Source organism: Schistocerca piceifrons, chromosome 7 (assembly GCF_021461385.2).
Source record: "Schistocerca piceifrons isolate TAMUIC-IGC-003096 chromosome 7, iqSchPice1.1, whole genome shotgun sequence".
In the NCBI taxonomy this organism is placed as follows: domain Eukaryota; kingdom Metazoa; phylum Arthropoda; class Insecta; order Orthoptera; family Acrididae; genus Schistocerca; species Schistocerca piceifrons.
The window spans coordinates 266,534,999-266,553,361 of record NC_060144.1 but is presented as its reverse complement, the minus strand read 5'-3'; the positions used below and the strand labels follow the sequence as shown (position 1 = coordinate 266,553,361).

General features: G+C 37.6%; 1 protein-coding gene across 1 annotated transcript in view; it reads right to left on the bottom strand.

The window, feature by feature from the left end:
• Positions 1-13,623, bottom strand: part of LOC124805616 — a 103,276-nt gene extending 89,653 nt beyond the window's left edge. The window contains exon 1 of the mRNA XM_047266183.1: positions 13,545-13,623. Coding sequence (XP_047122139.1) covers positions 13,545-13,623 — 79 coding nt within the window. The remainder of the gene's footprint in view (positions 1-13,544) is intronic.
• Positions 13,624-18,363: the final 4,740 nt, after the last annotated feature.

The window sequence follows — 18,363 nt, the reverse complement described above, 5'->3', positions numbered from 1 at the left end:
CAGAAATGACTTCCTGACACTTAAATCAATACTGGATGTTAACAAATTTCTCTTCTTCAGAAACGCTTTCGTTGCCATTGCCAGCCTACATTTTATATCCTCTCTACTTCGACCATCATCAGTTATTTTGCTCCCCAAATAGCAAAACTCCTTTACTACTTTAAGTGCCTCATTTCCTAATCTAATTCCCTCAGCATCACCTGACTTAATTAGACTACATTCCATTATCCTTGTTTTGCTTTTGTTGATGTTCATCTTATATCCTACTTTCAAGACACTGTCCATTCCATTCAACTGCTCTTCCAAGTCCTTTGCTGTCTCTGACAGAATTACAATGTCATCGGCGAACCTCAAAGTTTTTATTTCTTCTCCATGAATTGAAATACCTACTCCGAATTTTTCTTTTGTATCCTTTACTGCTTGCTCAATATACAGATTGAACAACATCGGGGAGAGGCTACAACCCTGTCTTACTCCCTTCCCAACCACTGCTTCCCTTTCATGTCCCTCGACTCTTATAACTGCCATCTGGTTTCTGTACAAATTGTAAATAGCATTTCGCTCCCTGTATTTTACCCCTGCCACCTTTAGAACTTGAAAGAGAGTATTCCAGTCAACATTGTCAAAAGCTTTCTCTAAGTCTACAAATGCTAGAAACGTAGGTTTGCCTTTCCTTAATCTTTCTTCTAAGATAAGTCGTAAGGTCAGTATTGCCTCACGTGTTCCAGTGTTTCTACGGAATCCAAACTGATCTTCCCCGAGGTTGGCTTCTACTAGTTTTTCCATTCGTCTGTTAAGAATTCGTGTTAGTATTTTGCAGCTGTGACTTATTAAGCTGATAGTTCGGTAATTTTCACATCTGTCAACACCTGCTTTCTTTGGGATTGGAATTATTATATTCTTCTTGAAGTCTGAGGGTATTTCGACTGTTTCATACATCTTGCTCACCAGATGGTAGAGTTTTGTCAGGACTGGCTCTCCCACGGCCGTCAGTAGTTCCAATGGAATATTGTCTACTCCGGGGGCCTTGTTTCGACTCAGGTCTTTCAGTGCTCTGTCAAACTCTTCACGCAGTATCGTATCTCCCATTTCATCTTCATCTACATCCTCTTCCATTTCCATAATATTGTCCTCAAGTACATCGCCCTTGTATAGACCCTTTATATACTCCTTCCACCTTTCTGCTTTCCCTTCTTTGCTTAGAACTGGGTTTACATCTGAGCTCTTGATATTCATACAAGTGTTTCTCCTCTCTCCAAAGGTCTCTTTAATTTTCCTGTAGGCGGTATCTATCTCACCCCTAGTGAGATAGGCCTCTACATCCTTACATTTGTCCTCTAGCCATCCCTGCTTAGCCATTTTGCACTTCCTGTCGATCTCATTTTTGAGACGTTTGTATTCCTTTTTGCCTGTTTCACTTACTGCGTTTTTATATTTTCTCCTTGCATCAATCAAATTCAATATTTCTTCTGTTACCCAAGGATTTCTACTAGCCCTCGTCTTTTTACCTACTTGATCCTCTGCTGCCTTCACTACTTCATCCCTCAAAGGTACCCATTCTTCTTCTACTGTATTTATTTCCCCCATTCCTGTCAATTGCTCCCTTATGCTCTCCCTGAATCTCTGTACAACCTCTGGTTCTTTTAGTTTATCCAGGTCCCATCTCCTTAAATTCCCACCTTTTTGCAGTTTCTTCAGTTTTAATCTACAGGTCATAACCAATAGATTGTGGTCAGAGTCCACATCTGCCCCTGGAAATGTCTTACAATTTAAAACCTGGTTCCTAAATCTCCGTCTTACCATTATATAATATATCTGATATCTTTTAGTATCTCCAGGGTTCTTCCATGTATACAACCTTCTTTCATGATTCTTAAACCAAGAGTTAGCTATGATTATGTTGTGCTCTGTGCAAAATTCTACCAGGCGGCTTCCTCTTTCATTTCTGTCCCCCAATCCATATTCACCTACTATGTTTCCTTCTCTCCCTTTTCCTACTACCGAATTCCAGTCACCCATGACTATTAAATTTTCGTCTCCCTTCACAATCTGAATAATTTCTTTTATTTCATCATACATTTCTTCAATTTCTTCGTCATCTGCAGAGCTAGTTGACATATAAACTTGTACTACTGTAGTAGATGTGGGCTTCGTATCTATCTTGGCCACAATAATGCGTTCACTATGCTGTTTGTAGTAGCTTACCCGCATTCCTATTTTCCTATTTATTATTAAACCTACTCCTGCATTACCCCTATTTGATTTTGTGTTTATAACCCTGTAGTCACCTGACCAGAAGTCTTGTTCCTCCTGCCACCGAACTTCACTAATTCCCTCTATATCTAACTTCAACCTATCCATTTCCCTTTTTAAATTTTCTAACCTACCTGCCCAATTAAAGGATCTGACATTCCACGCTCCAATCCGCAGAACGCCAGTTTTCTTTCTCCTCTTGAGTAGTCCCCGTCCGGAGATCCGAATGGGGGACTATTTTACCTCCGGAATATTTTACCCAAGAGGACGCCATCATCATGTAATCATACAGTAAAGCTGCATGCCCTCGGGAAAAATTACGGCTGTAGTTTCCCCTTGCTTTCAGCCGTTCACAGTACCAGCACAGCAAGGCCGTTTTGGTTATTGTTACAAGGCCAGATCAGTCAATCATCCAGACTGTTGCCCTTGCAACTACTGAAAAGGCTGCTGCCCCTCTTCAGGAACCACACGTTTGTCTGGCCTCTCAACAGATACCCCTCCGTTGTGGTTGCACCTACGGTACGGCAATCTGTATCGCTGAGGCATGCAAGCCTCCCCACCAACGGCAAGGTCCATGGTTCATGGGGGGGGGGTCTTAAAACATATGCCTGTTTTTATCAGTAAATACTCTACAGAGTGTTGATATGTTAACTTTGACTGCTCAATCACCAGATCTGTGTCCAGTGCAGTACATAGTGATGTCATCGGGGTACGACTCCTGCATCATCCATAGCCATTATTAAGCGTGCTTGTATTGACTGTACAAGTGCAACAGGCACAGAACTCCATCCCACATACTGATATCCTGTGTTAGCACGACCCAGTGCATGCACGTTTGCTAGCTTGCAATCAACATTTTGGAAGTTACACCGGTTATTAATGTACCAGCATTTCACATTTGCAGTGGTTTACATCGCACTTACATTAACCTGTGATCTTGCAATGCCAATAACTCAAATATGTTACTTAAACAAATGAATTCCCGAATTTTCATTACTCTGTATTAATTATTTATTGGTGTAGCTATTTTTCCATCAGAGTACATTAGAAACAGCGGAGAGCACGTAAAGAGTCCTTAGGGGTCGCCAGATGTCACTTCTCTTTTACTCGAATACCTTCGGTCAACTACTACGAACTGTGGCCTCTCTGACAAGAAATTATGAACCCAGCCGCACAACTGAGGCAAGAACCCACAGATACATAATACGATTAGAAGCAGCTTGTGAGAAATGGTAGTAAAAGCCCTTATGAAATCGACAAATATAGAATCAATTTGAGATCCATACCACTTATTACTTCGCGAGAGTAAAGAGTTAGTTGTTTTTCACAAGAATGACATTTTCCGAATCTGTGCTGACTGTGTGTCAACAGACTATTTTTGTCAAGGCAAGTGATAATTTTTGAATGAAGTGTACGTACGAAAACCCTGCTGCCAATCGACGACAATAATGCTGGTCTGTAATTCATCATATTACTCCCATGTCCAGTCTGCGGAATATTCAAGCTGAAAGTTTCTTGTTTATAAATTCGTGTTTATAGATGTCGAGTTGGTATTTCGGAAATGTGTAAACTTATTTTGATATAGCAATATGTAAATATCGGTGCATGTCAGCAGCACTACGTGAAAATTTAATTTTGAGCGGGAATGCGTGGAGCTCACGCTACACGATGCGAAATCGCGAGTAGCCGCTACATCAAACAACTCGTCTGCGAGAAAGCAGTCTGTTTTCTATTTCATTTACATATGCCATCTGATTTCACAACAAAACTACTCAGGTACAAATGTTGGCCTTGCATATTACTAATCTTTGTTTTCAGTCTTGGTAACAATCACTGTATCAGAACTGTTACTGTAATTACACAGCAAATGGACATAAAAACTAACGCATCTGACTTTCTGATAAAAACTGCTTGAAAATTCACAACGTATTACTTTACTGAAATCTTCCACTGGATTTTAGCCTGTGATTTGCTTATATATTATCTCTACAAACACACTCCGACAATCGGTGTGCCTTATAGTGAACAAGAACTTTGGTCATAATAAAATTTATTGGACTATTTGTGCGCATGGGGCTCTCATTTGTTTTGCAGCTTGTCGTTATTAGGAATAAAGATGCGACTATTAAAAATCAAAATTCATTTGTCGTACTTGCAATGTACAATGCAAGATGGTATCTTAGCAATTTTCATAAAAATGCTTCTCAGTGCACAATCGTGATGTGCAGTGCAATAGTATGTATATATAGTCATAAAAGTAACGAATGAAACTGGGGAACTAATCTTGATGACTGATAAATGAGAACAAAAAGTCCTAGTTTAGCTATGCTTCATTAAGCCATGACAATATAGCATTTCATACATTTCACACACTTAGAGAAGTAACCAAAAATATTTCTCAATAAATCTCCTATATAGAACTGCCTTCCTTGACAACTGTTTCTTCTGTAAGACAACCCAGAAATATTTCTCAATAACTCTATATACAGAACTGCCTTCCTTGACAACTGTTTCTTCTGTAAGACAACACCACATGTTGCATTATAAAATTTCTGCAGCAAACTTCAACCATGCACAATGTTCTAACAATAAGAAACTAAAAAGTTACACATACAGAAAGACTGAATTACATTGAAAGTTGGCTTTTATCATTCTTCCATTAGTATAATATCATTTGCTCGATAAGTTTCCTCAAAACATATTACTATAAAATCCCGTTTTGAATAATGCTGCGTCCCCTTCATGGTCAGCTTCCATCGTTTTCAAGCGAAGTACAGCGTCAGACTGTCTAACACACATTGATTACTATTCTATTGTAATAAAGTAATTTCTTTGACAACATCTCTGATCTCAAACACAATCTTAGAGATGTGTGTCGATATTACAGAATTCGAGGACATTTATCAGATTCGAACTTAAGCAAAATTTCGATTCCGTTTGTAGCGAGTTGTCATCGCTGATTGTAGTGGTAAGTGATGAATTATGTGTAAGCAAGTGCAGGACATAATTTTCCAGATGTATGCAATCTTTATGTGGAAAGGACGCGCATGCGCCTACTGCACTTGTTGCCTGGAATCTTAACAACGCAATCCGTGCCTCCACATGCATGAACCGGCATCGTTCGTGGATCTGAGTATAAACAAGAATATGGCAGAGCGGTTTCTGGTCATAACATAGGAAGACGCATTCAAAAAGACCTCTAAAAGAAACAATCAGAAAGGCCTAGTACAAAACGTGTGGTTACAAAGTGATAATGTATACAAAATATCAGTGAACAGGTACCAAGTGATACAAATATGATAACTAAGTTGAAAAACAAGTAAGAGTACAAACAGGCAAATGAATAATAAATCATCTTGTGGTGCAGTTCTTCTTATAAAATATAATTATAATAAATATAATTATAATAAATCATAATAGTAATAGTAATAATAATGATATAATTATAATAAATAATAAATCATTTTACACATTTGCGATGACAGAGAAGACATGGCATAACAAGATGCTTGCTGTGGTAAATCAATATCTAGTTTAGTGATATGCAGCGGCATAAATTCATAAGTTTTACAGTATGGTACAAAGCATTAGAAAGTCATCACATATAGCGGTATAAACGTTTAAAAGAAAAACTTCCAAGGGCAAGTAAGAAATCCTGTCAACTGAAAAGCAGTAGGAAAGATACACACAGTTCATGCAACATGCTACAAAACCTTACAAAGCAGTTACAGTTGTTTGTTCAAATAATTAAGAAGATCTTATAAAGATAAGTGAATATTCTTGTAAGTTTAAATAAAGCAAGAATGATACACACATTTACAATATGGTACTAAACTGCTTACCACTGCCAGTTCAGAATTATTTAGAAAACTTGTAAGGACAATCTTATGCAATGCGAGGAAATAATGTCACAGCAAAATGCCATGCGCATCACTGTTCTGTCTACACACACTTATCACAGTTAAACCTGCATGGTGGCATGAGCACATACCTGGGGCAGACTCAGGGAACATAGTACTTTGCCTTCAGTTTCTCCACTGAAAACCCATACAGCTCAAAATAAGGTCTTATCCATGCAGACTCATGAAGGATGATGTATATTGTCACAACCTCTACTGACAACCCAGAATCGGAAGAGGTACAATCATTACTGTAGAACTGCCACAATGAGCAATGTTTTCATTGGTCCATCTTTCATAAGCTTCAACATGCTGTGTCACCCAGCTTCACTGCAAATCGCATGAATCCATCTAGTATAATCCTTCTATTAAACTTCTTGTGTGTGTGATTGTGTGTGTGTGTGTGTGTGTGTGTGTGTGTGTGTGTGTGAGTGTGTGTGTGTGTGTGTGTGTGTGTGTGTGTGTTAACCAAGTCACCTCCCATATGTGTTCAAAATACATGATAAAAATTGACAAAGGAATTAGATAACTAATTAGATTTATTTTATCGACTAAATGATTTCTTCTGGAAAATATTGTAGTTTCCTGTACATGTGTTGTATTCAAAAATCTGGTATAACTAGAGTAGAAATGATTATCTTATTACATGGCATAATATAAATTGCATATAAGGCTTGTCAGTTATGTTCTGGTGTCATTTCAACCAACTGCTTAAACAAGTAAACAGTTAATCATCATCTTCATTTTCAGAGAATGTCACATAAATGAAAAGACTTGGATCCAATTTCTTAAGCTAGGTTCATTTATCTCTCTATAGCCTGAATGGCGTCTGCCACATATCTCATGTACAATAACATCAGCAATAAGTTTGGTGCTCACCAAAACAGTTAATTATTGTGTACATACACTTAGAACAGAAAAACTTATTAGTGTGCAATTAATGTCAGTCACGACTGAGTCGACATCTTACACTATTGGATCAAAAATCTTAGGTGTACCATCATTTCAGAATTTGCCAAATACACTGGTACCATTAAAACTACAAAACTGTTGTCTTTCTTGGTGATAAAGTAGTAACATTTTCATTATATTTTCATTAATAAGCTGTAAGATCTGAAAATTCGAAGATCAGGTACTAACCACAAAATAGCTCTATTATTTGTTGAGTGGATTCCTCGTAAAGACATACATACAGAGCATAATTCTTAATGAAAATTATTCTGTTAAATATAATACATACATAGTGTAGTTTTCAACAAAAATATTCATGTTAAATATAATTTGTTTCTTGTTTCTACTGCTGAAAACTGTAAAGTTAATATTATACCACATATATTCTTACTGGGACAAAAGTCTTCCGTTAACCCTCATTGTCTTCTTGAATTAATAATCCATAAAAAATCTGCATAGATCATTATGTATGAAGTAATATCATCTTCTACTCCTCACTTGCTTCTGAGATATATGTTCTTAAAAACAACTCTTCACTTAGACACACATCATAATTCAATATATATTTTTCTTTCATTGTTGTTCAGCTTAAATTTACATAATTCACATTATTGCATAGTATCAACTTACTTCATCACAAAAATACAGGTTCATCATAAGCACATTACTTCTTACCTCCAGTCTCAGTATTTATTACATAAATGTCATGCAGTACTCTTCCTCCGTAATTCTTTATACTGTGTCCTGTTTCTCACAATATACATAATCATTTGAACCTGAAAAGTCATTTCTCAGTATTGTAAGCAGTCAATAGCTGAGTGCTATTAGATTCGTTAAACTATTTGCAAACATTTCAGAATGGTATCAATACAGTAGAATTCTGTAACATCATTCAGAAATTGCCAAAAGATCGTAGCATGTTACATTTATGACAAGTTAATAAAATAAAACTTGAAGTGGAATGTCAACCAGTCTCAAAACTTACTTCACTGTACTTACACTAGGACAGTAGGAGACAGTTATTCACACCTACTGTCAGAGTAGTACAGTAGAAGAAGTCGAGCCCACCACGAAATTAAAAGAAGGAATAGTAACATCCAGCTTGAGAAAGCATCAGTGGCCAGCTGATGTATCCATCGTAGAGAGATGGATTCTCTACCTGTGTAGGCTCAGTGACACCTTGAGCTAATGTGGACTGGCTCCCATTCTTTACTCTTTTGCTGTGTACCAATCGAATAAAAGCCTCCATATGTCCATTGAGTTTAAATTCACACAGAAAATTTCGTATGGTAGCAGGTTTGTCGACAAAGACTTCAGAATGTGATTGTAAAATATCGAATAACTCTTGCCTGTCTACTTTAGAAGCATCCTCTACATTGTCTACGTTATCATATATAATTTCAGAGATATCGAAATTGTGGTGTCACCGCCAGACACCACACTTGCTAGGTGGTAGCTTTTAAATCAGCCGCGGTCCGTTAGTATACGTCGGACCCACGTGTCGCCACTGTCAGTGATAGCAGACCGAGCGCCACCACACAGCAGGTCTAGAGAGACTTACTAGCACTCGCCCCAGTTGTACAGCCAACGTAGCTAGCAACAGTTCACTGACAAATAAGCTCTCATTTGCCGAGACTATAGTTAGCATAGCCTTCAGCTAATTCATTTGCTACGACCTAGCAAGGCGCCATCACCAAGTTATATTGAAATGGAGATTATATCTGTACAAGAGCGATGTTATACAATTATGGATTAAAGTTAAGTATTCCAGAAGCTACGTACTTTTCTTTATGGCATTCATTACGTATCCTGTTTCAGACCTCACGCCCGCCTGCGTGAGTTTAAGCGCGTGCCTTTCGGCTTCCTCTCATTGTGTCTAGGCTGTCTTGTCTAGACACAACAGAAACACTGTTCTACTTTCTGAGAAGTGCTTTATATATGTCGAATAGCTTCAGTGGAAGATTATGATTTTGACGAAGATAAAAATTTCAAACAGTGAAGTCTTCTTCTTCCTCCGAAATTCAGTCCTCGAATTCCAAATATACTAATTTGCCATCGACTTCAGCTTTCACCTTAGCATCATTAAAGTTTAGAATAGCCTTCTTTTCAGTCATGAAATAAATTCCTAATATCAATACTCTAGTAAGAAGTGGCTTAATTAACAAGTTGACAAAGAACTGATACCGTTGGTTAACGAAATCTAAACGTGTCTGTTTCTTAACCTCTCCACCTCTCCAGTAATCAAACCTTTCATGTTGGTTTGTTGCGATGGAAATGTTGAACAAACAGTTAATTCATGACGTTTACTGAAAGCTACCTCACTAGTAACCAAAACAGAACTACCATAGTCTAGTACAGCTGATACAGAAACTTTGCCAACAGAAAATGGCACTATAGGATGGATTAAGATGATCTGATTGTCTACTTTCTCTTCAGACAAAGTTTGTCTAATATCATCAAACTGATCTAAATTTGTTTGGCTCTTCTCTGGATTCACACCATGAATGCTTTTCCCTAAGAAAGTGACACCAATACTATCTATCACGTCCTTAGTTGTGTTTCTTACTTCAGATGGATGCGCACCTGCTTCATTTTCATTGTCGTCATTTGCCAAGGCAGGCAATAAATTACCTAGTCACAAACACTCTTTTCTTCCAAGCTCGGTACTTGGACCTCATCAGTCCCAGTGTTAGAAAGATTATGGTCTGTTTACGTGACATCTCTCCCTCATTTCGATTGTTAATAGTTTCACACTGTATAAAATTTGTAGTAGGAGTAAAAAGACTCCCTGTGTCTACAAACCAGCCGTGTGTGCTATTGTCGTTATTGTGACCGCCCTTCATGTCTAGCATTTTCATGTGAATTAGATGATCCGACTTCGTTTTCTTCAGAGCGTCGTTCCACACTAAAGTTTCTACTCAGAAGAATCTCCTGATTATTTCTTTCATCATAATAGACCAATTTGCCATCGACTTCCGCTTTCACCTTAACATCAGTAAATCATCTTATCTTGGACTGTAATGATAGTCAGGTGATCTGACACCAGTGTCTCAAGTTTCTGGATTTCAATTAAGGTTATCATCTGTCACCCCAATTATTGTTATGTCTTTCATTATACTGGTATCTGTAGGAATCACCATTTCTGCCACAACTTCTTAGGTTCCAAAATCCACAACCTTAGCTTCTGTCTCTGACATTGCCACAGTTCTACGACTGATCTCTCAAATGGCGATTGTTTAATACTGTATCTCAGTCACTGATTGGAAAATGGAAATGAGCGTCTGACGTCATTGGCCGGGAGGCCCCTTGCGGGGCAGGTCCGGCCGCCTTGGTGCAGGTATTATTACTTTCGGCGCCATATTGGGCGACCAGCTCGCCCGATGGGTATGAAAAATGATGAAGACACCACAACACCCAGTCCTTGAGCGGAGAAAATTCCCGACCCAGCCGGGAATCGAACCCGGGCCCGTAGGACGGCAATCCGTCACACTGACAACTCACCTATCGGGCTGGACCACTGATTGGAAAAAGGAAGAGAGTCCAATCACCTCTGTTTAGAGAAAACAAAAAAAAAAGTTGTTAACTCTTACAGTATCATTCCTACAGTTGTTATCTGTACACAGTGATGAGTCGTTCCAGTGCATTCGATAAATATTTTTGAAGCTATCCTCTTTGAAAGTTGGTGGACATTCGTCCCTTTTCCAATAAATGATCCTCTTGTGGGGAGTTCGCAAGTAATGTCACAGTAACGTGTATTTACATAGCTATTTATTTTTTATGTTACTGACCATTTGAAAACATTGATGTTTATTTAGTAAAACATTTTAAGAACAACAATGTACTGTGTTACAAAATAAAAATTTTAATTAACCATATTCTTTAACACTTTTTAATCTTCTTCATCAGATTGTACTACGTTGTCTTCTTGGAAGTCCTAATCTTCTGCATCAGACTGGAAATCATTATTACCTGTGAGGTCCTGAAGAATGTTCTTAAAAACCTCTTGATACTCTAATGCTACGAACTTCATTATTTTTATTATGATCTTGCAGTTTCTTCCTATTTATAGGAATGTTATTGTTGTATTCGACAGTTCTGGGATAATCAGGTATTTATTTTCCTTCAAAATGCCTGTATGTATTGCGAAGCAGTCTATCTATCCATTCAGAATAGACGATATACTCTGGATTCTGATGCTTATACGTCAAATGCAGAAGTTTCGTAAGCGAAAATCTTTCCTTTGCTTGACGATTTGGGGCACATGAAGGTTTTTTTAAAGTGGTGTGGCCGCAATTCCTTAAAGTCAGTAATACCTTTATGTTAAATAATCTTGACTTGAAAAGAAATCAGCGTTTTCTTGAATTAACTATCATTTCAACGTACTGTTTGGCGAAGTAGATTTTATCTTGTTGTTGTATGACTGTCTTCATTACGGCAAAATCCCTATTACAGGGGAGGAAGGAGTGACCTCGAACAGGAAAATAATTCTCAATTATTTGAAATTTCCAAATCATTGCGAGATACATCAGTTACCGTATAACAGTGTTGTTTTTATTTTGCCCGCCACAAGAATCACTGAACACATGTCGTTCTTTCATTGAGTCAGGTAGTCCACTTATGTAGTCACTGAGAAATGTAAACACATCATTGGGACCACGATTGCCTTGTCCTTCATGGTAGCAGTAAATCTATGCTTTCTTTCGGGTTATCTATTCCACATACAAAATGCCACAGATAAAGAAGGGGAACATTTAGAATGTAATCAAACACAAGGGCCCTACATCACTGCTTTCATCACACAGTTTTATCACCTCTTGTTGTTTTTTACAAAACGTTGATGCTCGTCGCTTATGATTCGTCAATTCCGCGACAGCCACTCGTTTTGCAACTACATTCAGGAACGGAGATTTAATTTTGGCTAGAAGCTCCTCACACATGGAGCATGCATCTACTTGTGTGCGACCGAATCTTTAATGAAAATTTTCATTGAAGTATTTGACATAATATTCATGATCCACTGTCAATTTTGGGTTTTTGCCATAAAACAAGTCGTGTATCCTTTTCACATTCAAATTTGAATCCAAATATACAGTACTTTCACCACTGTAGTGTGACTGGTGGGTTCGGAAAGACCGAATATGAGCATCAATCTTAGCAGTGACATCAGATCTAACTGTATTTCCCCTGTTCACTTGCTTTCTTTCATGGTTATCTGGAGACTGGCCATTAACAAGGAACGATGTTATGCGTACAACAGCCTTATCGCTAACAGCGTGCAAACTGCAAAATGCTTTGCGACGTACATGTATGATTGTCGAAATATTGTGCCCGTTGGACACTATGGACCGCCAGTACATCCGTGGACTGTTCGAACAAGAAATACGCCGGGAGAAACTGATGAATTTGTTGCGTTTTGGTTGGAAATTATGTCTGCTGGTGTCTCTGTTTTTATTTCCCGAGTCAATTTACTCACCATCAAGTTTTGAAAAGCCTCGATGTCATCTTCATAGCGTCCTGTCAAAACTATGTGTCTCAAGCGTGCCGGCACATTAGCCAATCAAATTCTTATTAATTCAGAGGGACTGTACGGATTTGATAAAAAAGGATTTTTGTGTATCAAGTGCTGAAAATAGTCTGCCGAGCTGGAAAAGTACAACTGATCAAAACTCTATAGCACAATGACGCTGTTTATCACTCTGACTTATATTGCTTCAGACCAGTATTCAGACAGGAATGGGTGATAAAATTCATCTTCCGTTTGGCAGTCTTGTGCTATTTCCCTCATTCTTGTGGCTGGTTCAGATTCTAAATAGCCAATATTCAATTTTATGACCCACTGACAATAATGTGGAAAACAATATTAGAATTGTTTTGCTATCTGGGCTGCATATCATTGGAAGAATTTCGATAACCCTAAACTTCCGAACTGTAAGAAAATGTTTGTAATCGAATGAGTCATTATGATGAGAGGGCAACTTATTTTTCGCGCTACGTGAGGCATCAGCACTGTTTTGTCTGCGTAAAGCACTGTAGTTCACCTACATGCCACGAATCAGAAACTGTAGAAGAGTTAAAGCGCTACCGTCATACCTGTGGCTAGTTTACCATTTAATATTTGAAATGGTCATTCAGTTTATTTAGGTCAGGCATGTGCTGTTGATTAATGGTCATCTGTCTCTGTTCGAAAAGTTGAAGTGAAAGATATTCTTTCGAATCGGCAAACGGAACAGCCTGTGTAATATCAGAATTTTTGTCCGCATTGCTAGACAGGTGGGACACGGTTACAGAAAGTTCATCTACCTGTTTGGAAACTGTATTTAACGGTTCTAAGGTAGTTCTTTCTTTAACCTTAAATGATGCACATTGCTCTGTAAGATTTCGGTCGTTTGAATGTGTTCTACTCTCGACATTAGATATTTATTACAAGGTTTAACTACTTACCTTGAAGTTCATAATCTCTTCCCCCACTTCCTTCAATCTCTTCTGCCACGTTCTTCAAATTTTCTACCCTGTTCTTCATTGTGTTCTGATAACATCTTCAGAATGCTTTTTAAAAAGTCATTGTGCCATATTCGGCATTACTATAGAAAGGGCTAGAGACTGGCTCATTTTTGTTAACAGCTGTGGGTACGAAACCTGAATCTTTCACTACTGAACCAGACTGTTGTGACAAAATACATTCTACAGACGCAGTTACCAAAGCTGAATCCCCAACTGCACTTTCGTGTTCCACGTTTGATACTGAAAAATTACTCTGATCAGTTCCGTCAGGCGTTGTCCTATCTGTCCCTGTTAAGTCAGCATTGCGAGAGGATCCCTGTTCATTTGGACCTTCTCTGTCTGCAGAATTACCGAAAGTAAAATTAGCTGCACTGCTAGCATTTGATCTAGCACTGGTGCTTTTGACATTTCAACGCAATTATAGTAAAGTGGAAGAAAATAAGAAATCTCTCACACACAGAAGATCTACACTAAGTATTTTAGATAACTACTGGAATCACTTTCTATAAATGTCAATGAAAACAGAAAAATATTTTAATTACCACCGACAGAATTAACTGAATAAATATAAATTCTGATAATATCACTGCCCTATGAAATATCTACACTTCAGTAAATGACACAAAGTAGTATTTACCATAATAAAGTAACTGTCGGTCTAGCCACATAAAACTACAAAATTTAGTAAACAATAATACTTTTAAGTGGGAGTATATCATTAGCAGTAGTAAAAATCAGTAGCAAATCATTTATTCTAGGTACTATATATCGCTACAAATGCATTGAATGAAAATCTCACTTGCATTACTCTCTGTAAAATACTTGTGACAAATCGGTGTTCAGAACTGCAAAAAATACACAGAACTCTAATTATGCTCAAACTAACGTTAACTGCTCTTCGTAAGATTAGTCTGTGGTATTGCATGGTAATAAATATGTAACAAAAAACTGCGTTACTCTAATGGCTTACAATATATAATTACATCAATTGTAGCGTCACAGATCTTGAAAGTAATTCCGAAGTTAAAGCCTATAACAGAAATGTTAATACGTATATGGTTGCAAAATTAAACTTTATACGACTGCAAAAATCAGCAGACTAACATGTAAAACGTCCCCTTAGAAAAATTAATGAATTACTGTGCTGGAAAACCGCTTACGTTATTTGCTTTTCAAAGAGCTGAGCAAAATGCAACGTGCTCAAACAGTTTTCTCTTTACTTATTCTGAACATCACTAAACTGACACACAATATTTTTAGCGCAATGCAGTCTGACTTTTAATAATTCCTACAAAAGAATGGCCCTGACTAACAATAACCTATACCTTTCACAAATCACTTACCGCACAAAAATCTTCGTTACTCGAACTACTGCAATACAGCGAGCGCCAGTACTGCCAGCTAAATAAAAAATTGTAACTACTGAAGTCACTAACTACTGATAGGCATAATTAGCAAATGGAAGATTTTGATAGAGAACAAACAATGTATTTACCTTAATAGTCTTCAAAAGTCATAATACATGGCAGTTCATGACATCCAGTCTTACAAAGTTACTCTCACTGATGGACAAACGTCCAGATCATCCGCTTTCAGAACTCCACCATCTCTCTCCCCACATCCACCACTGCTGGCGGCTCAACTCCAACTGCGCAACACTACGTGCTGTTCACATCAGACTGCCCACTACAATAGAGAATTTTTCAATAATGCCAACAAGCCACAGACTGGACACAGCACAGCCAGTGATTTTCATACATAAAGCTACGTGGCGCTACCAATATAAAAACCTAAACAGCCTACTTACATAGCCCCCATGCCCCCACAAAAAATTTTACAAATTGTATTGGGCAGTGACCAATGCAGACTGGAAAAATTTTTTCATAATTACAATAACAAAGATATCGACTGCACACACTTATTGATACACTGTTGGTCAATATGAAAAATTGTTCACATAAAGACAGTCCTGATCATTTATCACAATAGTAATTACAGTTTTTTTACAAAGTGTCATTAGTAAAAGAAAATGCACACGGAAGTAGTGGATTTCCCTGCAGGCATGAAGAAGTAGTGCAGTCCTTCCAATGGAAAGGCAGTGCTGACTCTTGACATGCAGACAGGTAATGGGCCACAACAGAGCAAACCCACAGCAGAGTCAGTTGAAGTTGAAGAATATTGGTAGGTAGGTCATCACAGAGGAGACCACTGTAGTCCTGTTAGAGATTACGGTATTGGTGGGCCACCATAGGTGCAGACCCACTGCAGTCCTTGTAGAAGTAATGGTGTTGGTGGGCCATCAAAGATGCAGACCCACTGTAGTCATTGTAGAGACGGCCAGCAGCCATCTGTTGCGACCGTGCAGGTGCACAATCAGTCTCTTGCTGAATTATTAACACACGTCCAAACACTAACAGTCCCAACTTCTCACATATTATGCATATACTATTACCAACAGATATGTGTGCAGTGAAATGAATGCTTACAAGTTACTTAATTTGATGAACTGCTATCAATTACAATTTTATAACATGAGAATACAATTACAAAGGTATAAAATACATCTTTAAAGAACATAACAATACAGGTAACATTTGTAGTAATATGGGCTTTACAAAAGAATTGAAATAACATATACATCAGTGTTACAGGATTTATGACATAAGTAAATAAATAAAATAATGAGAATAGTTTTGGAAACATTAATTTCACACATGAGAATAGAAACAGAACAGAATTAGTAATGTGTAAACATCTTCACAAAGAAAATGACGTATTAATAATGCCAATTATATTTCAGGAAAACAGTATTCCTCATCATAGCGAATGTAGCTTAGTATTAGAAAAATTCTACAACACAAATCTTATTAGCTGAACACATAAAGACAGGAAGAACACAAACACACAAGGGTACGCAAACACATAGCGGAATAACACAAAAGGAAAGGACAGGGTTCGTTTTCAATGCAACATTTGGTACTGCTGTCCAACCCAAAACTTCATTCTATAGATCGTTCCTCTTATTTCAACATTTGTTTCCACCAAAAAAATCTTATCCAAGCATGCTTCCTGTATTTATCTGCTGGCCGTTATGGCCGTGCGGTTCTAGGCGCTTCAGTCTGGAACAGCGTAACCACTATGGTCGCTGGTTCGAATCCTGCCTTGGGCTGCGATGTGTGTGATGTCCTTACATTAGTTAGGTTTAAGTAGTTCTAAGTTCTAGGGGACTGATGACCATAGATGTTAAGCCCCATAGTGCTCAGCGCCATTTGAACATTGTATTTGTATGTTCACATATTTCTTACCTTATAATTTTTTTCCATTATCTTACCTCATCATTTATTTCCAAGAAAATCCTACCTAAACCTGTTGTCCCTAAATTCTACTTTTTAGTTCATATCCTCTTTCAAATTACTTTTTGGGCCAAACCATTTTCTTATAGCTTCTCAATGCATTTCTTCCAATTCATCACAACTCGTTCTCTTATATAGCCTACCCCATCTTAAGCTAACTGAAATCTACTGAGCTCAGATGCATAAACTAAGGGACGAGGCAATGCAGTAGCACAAAACGATTAACACAAACAACAATGTCAAAAAATGCTAATTGGCAAAGTTAGCAGCAATAAATACAAATTAGCGAAGCAAATGCAACATTAGAACTAATATGAGCCAATGTGCAGCAACAAGAGATATAAATCATCAGTAAAGATGGCTTAACAGAGTAATACAAACTGAAATTCAGTAGCACTATGCCTGGCAAACAGCAGCAGAAAATGCAATAACTTAACCTAAATATGACATAGCTCAAGCAGAAAAGGAATACAGTAAAGATAGGAAATGTCTAATAACTATGTCACATTTTAAGACTAGAGTGATGCATCACCTTGACTTACTCTAGCAGAAAAGTTGCCATCGTAAAAAAATTGTTTATGCAATTCCTGTGAAGGGAAAAGTCTATTTGTGTTCGCTTTTTTTTAAGAAAGTAGATCATAAAATTATTGTTTAATGGATCTGTAGACAGAAAATATTTACATTAGTACATCTATTAAATTTTATTTTAACCAATGCTGCAGTGCAGATAGAAACTAGATGTTAAACAAAATGAGCAAGTATATACATAAAACAAGGCATGAAACATCATTCACTAGCCATATGGCATTTCATAAGGCAGTAAAAAATCTCTCAACTAGCAAGACAATAGCCGTGAAATGTTTCTCATCGTTTCATTAGTGATTTCAGTAAATATCGATAAGTGTCTTATTTGCGATGCTTTCTACAAAGGAATATCAGTATCAAGGTTAATGCCCTCTCCTTTTTTTGTTGTGCCTCTGAAAGTCACGGCTTTTTTTCCGGGCAACTGTCGCATAGCCTGGCGCCTACAGAGCATTAAGTCAAGGTCACATAGCTTTCTTACCAAAATATGTACGACAGCAGTTTGCACTACAGTGACAGTCTCCTAAAAAAAATTTCACAGGTCGAGAATCTTCGTTACAACTGTGTAGATACAAAATCCTATCAATATAACAGAGTCCAAAAAAATTTCGGCAGCATTGTGATGCATTCACGCATTTATACACATTTCATAACTCTTAAAGTACGATTCATGGTTTCCAACATCCGTTTTCACAAATGAGATTCCCTACCCACTACTCATTATTCCTTACTTTGTTACAAATATACATATTCGTCGACACTTCTTCAATATTTCATCACATAAAAACATAGCATAATCAAATTCCTCATATAGCATCAGCTTA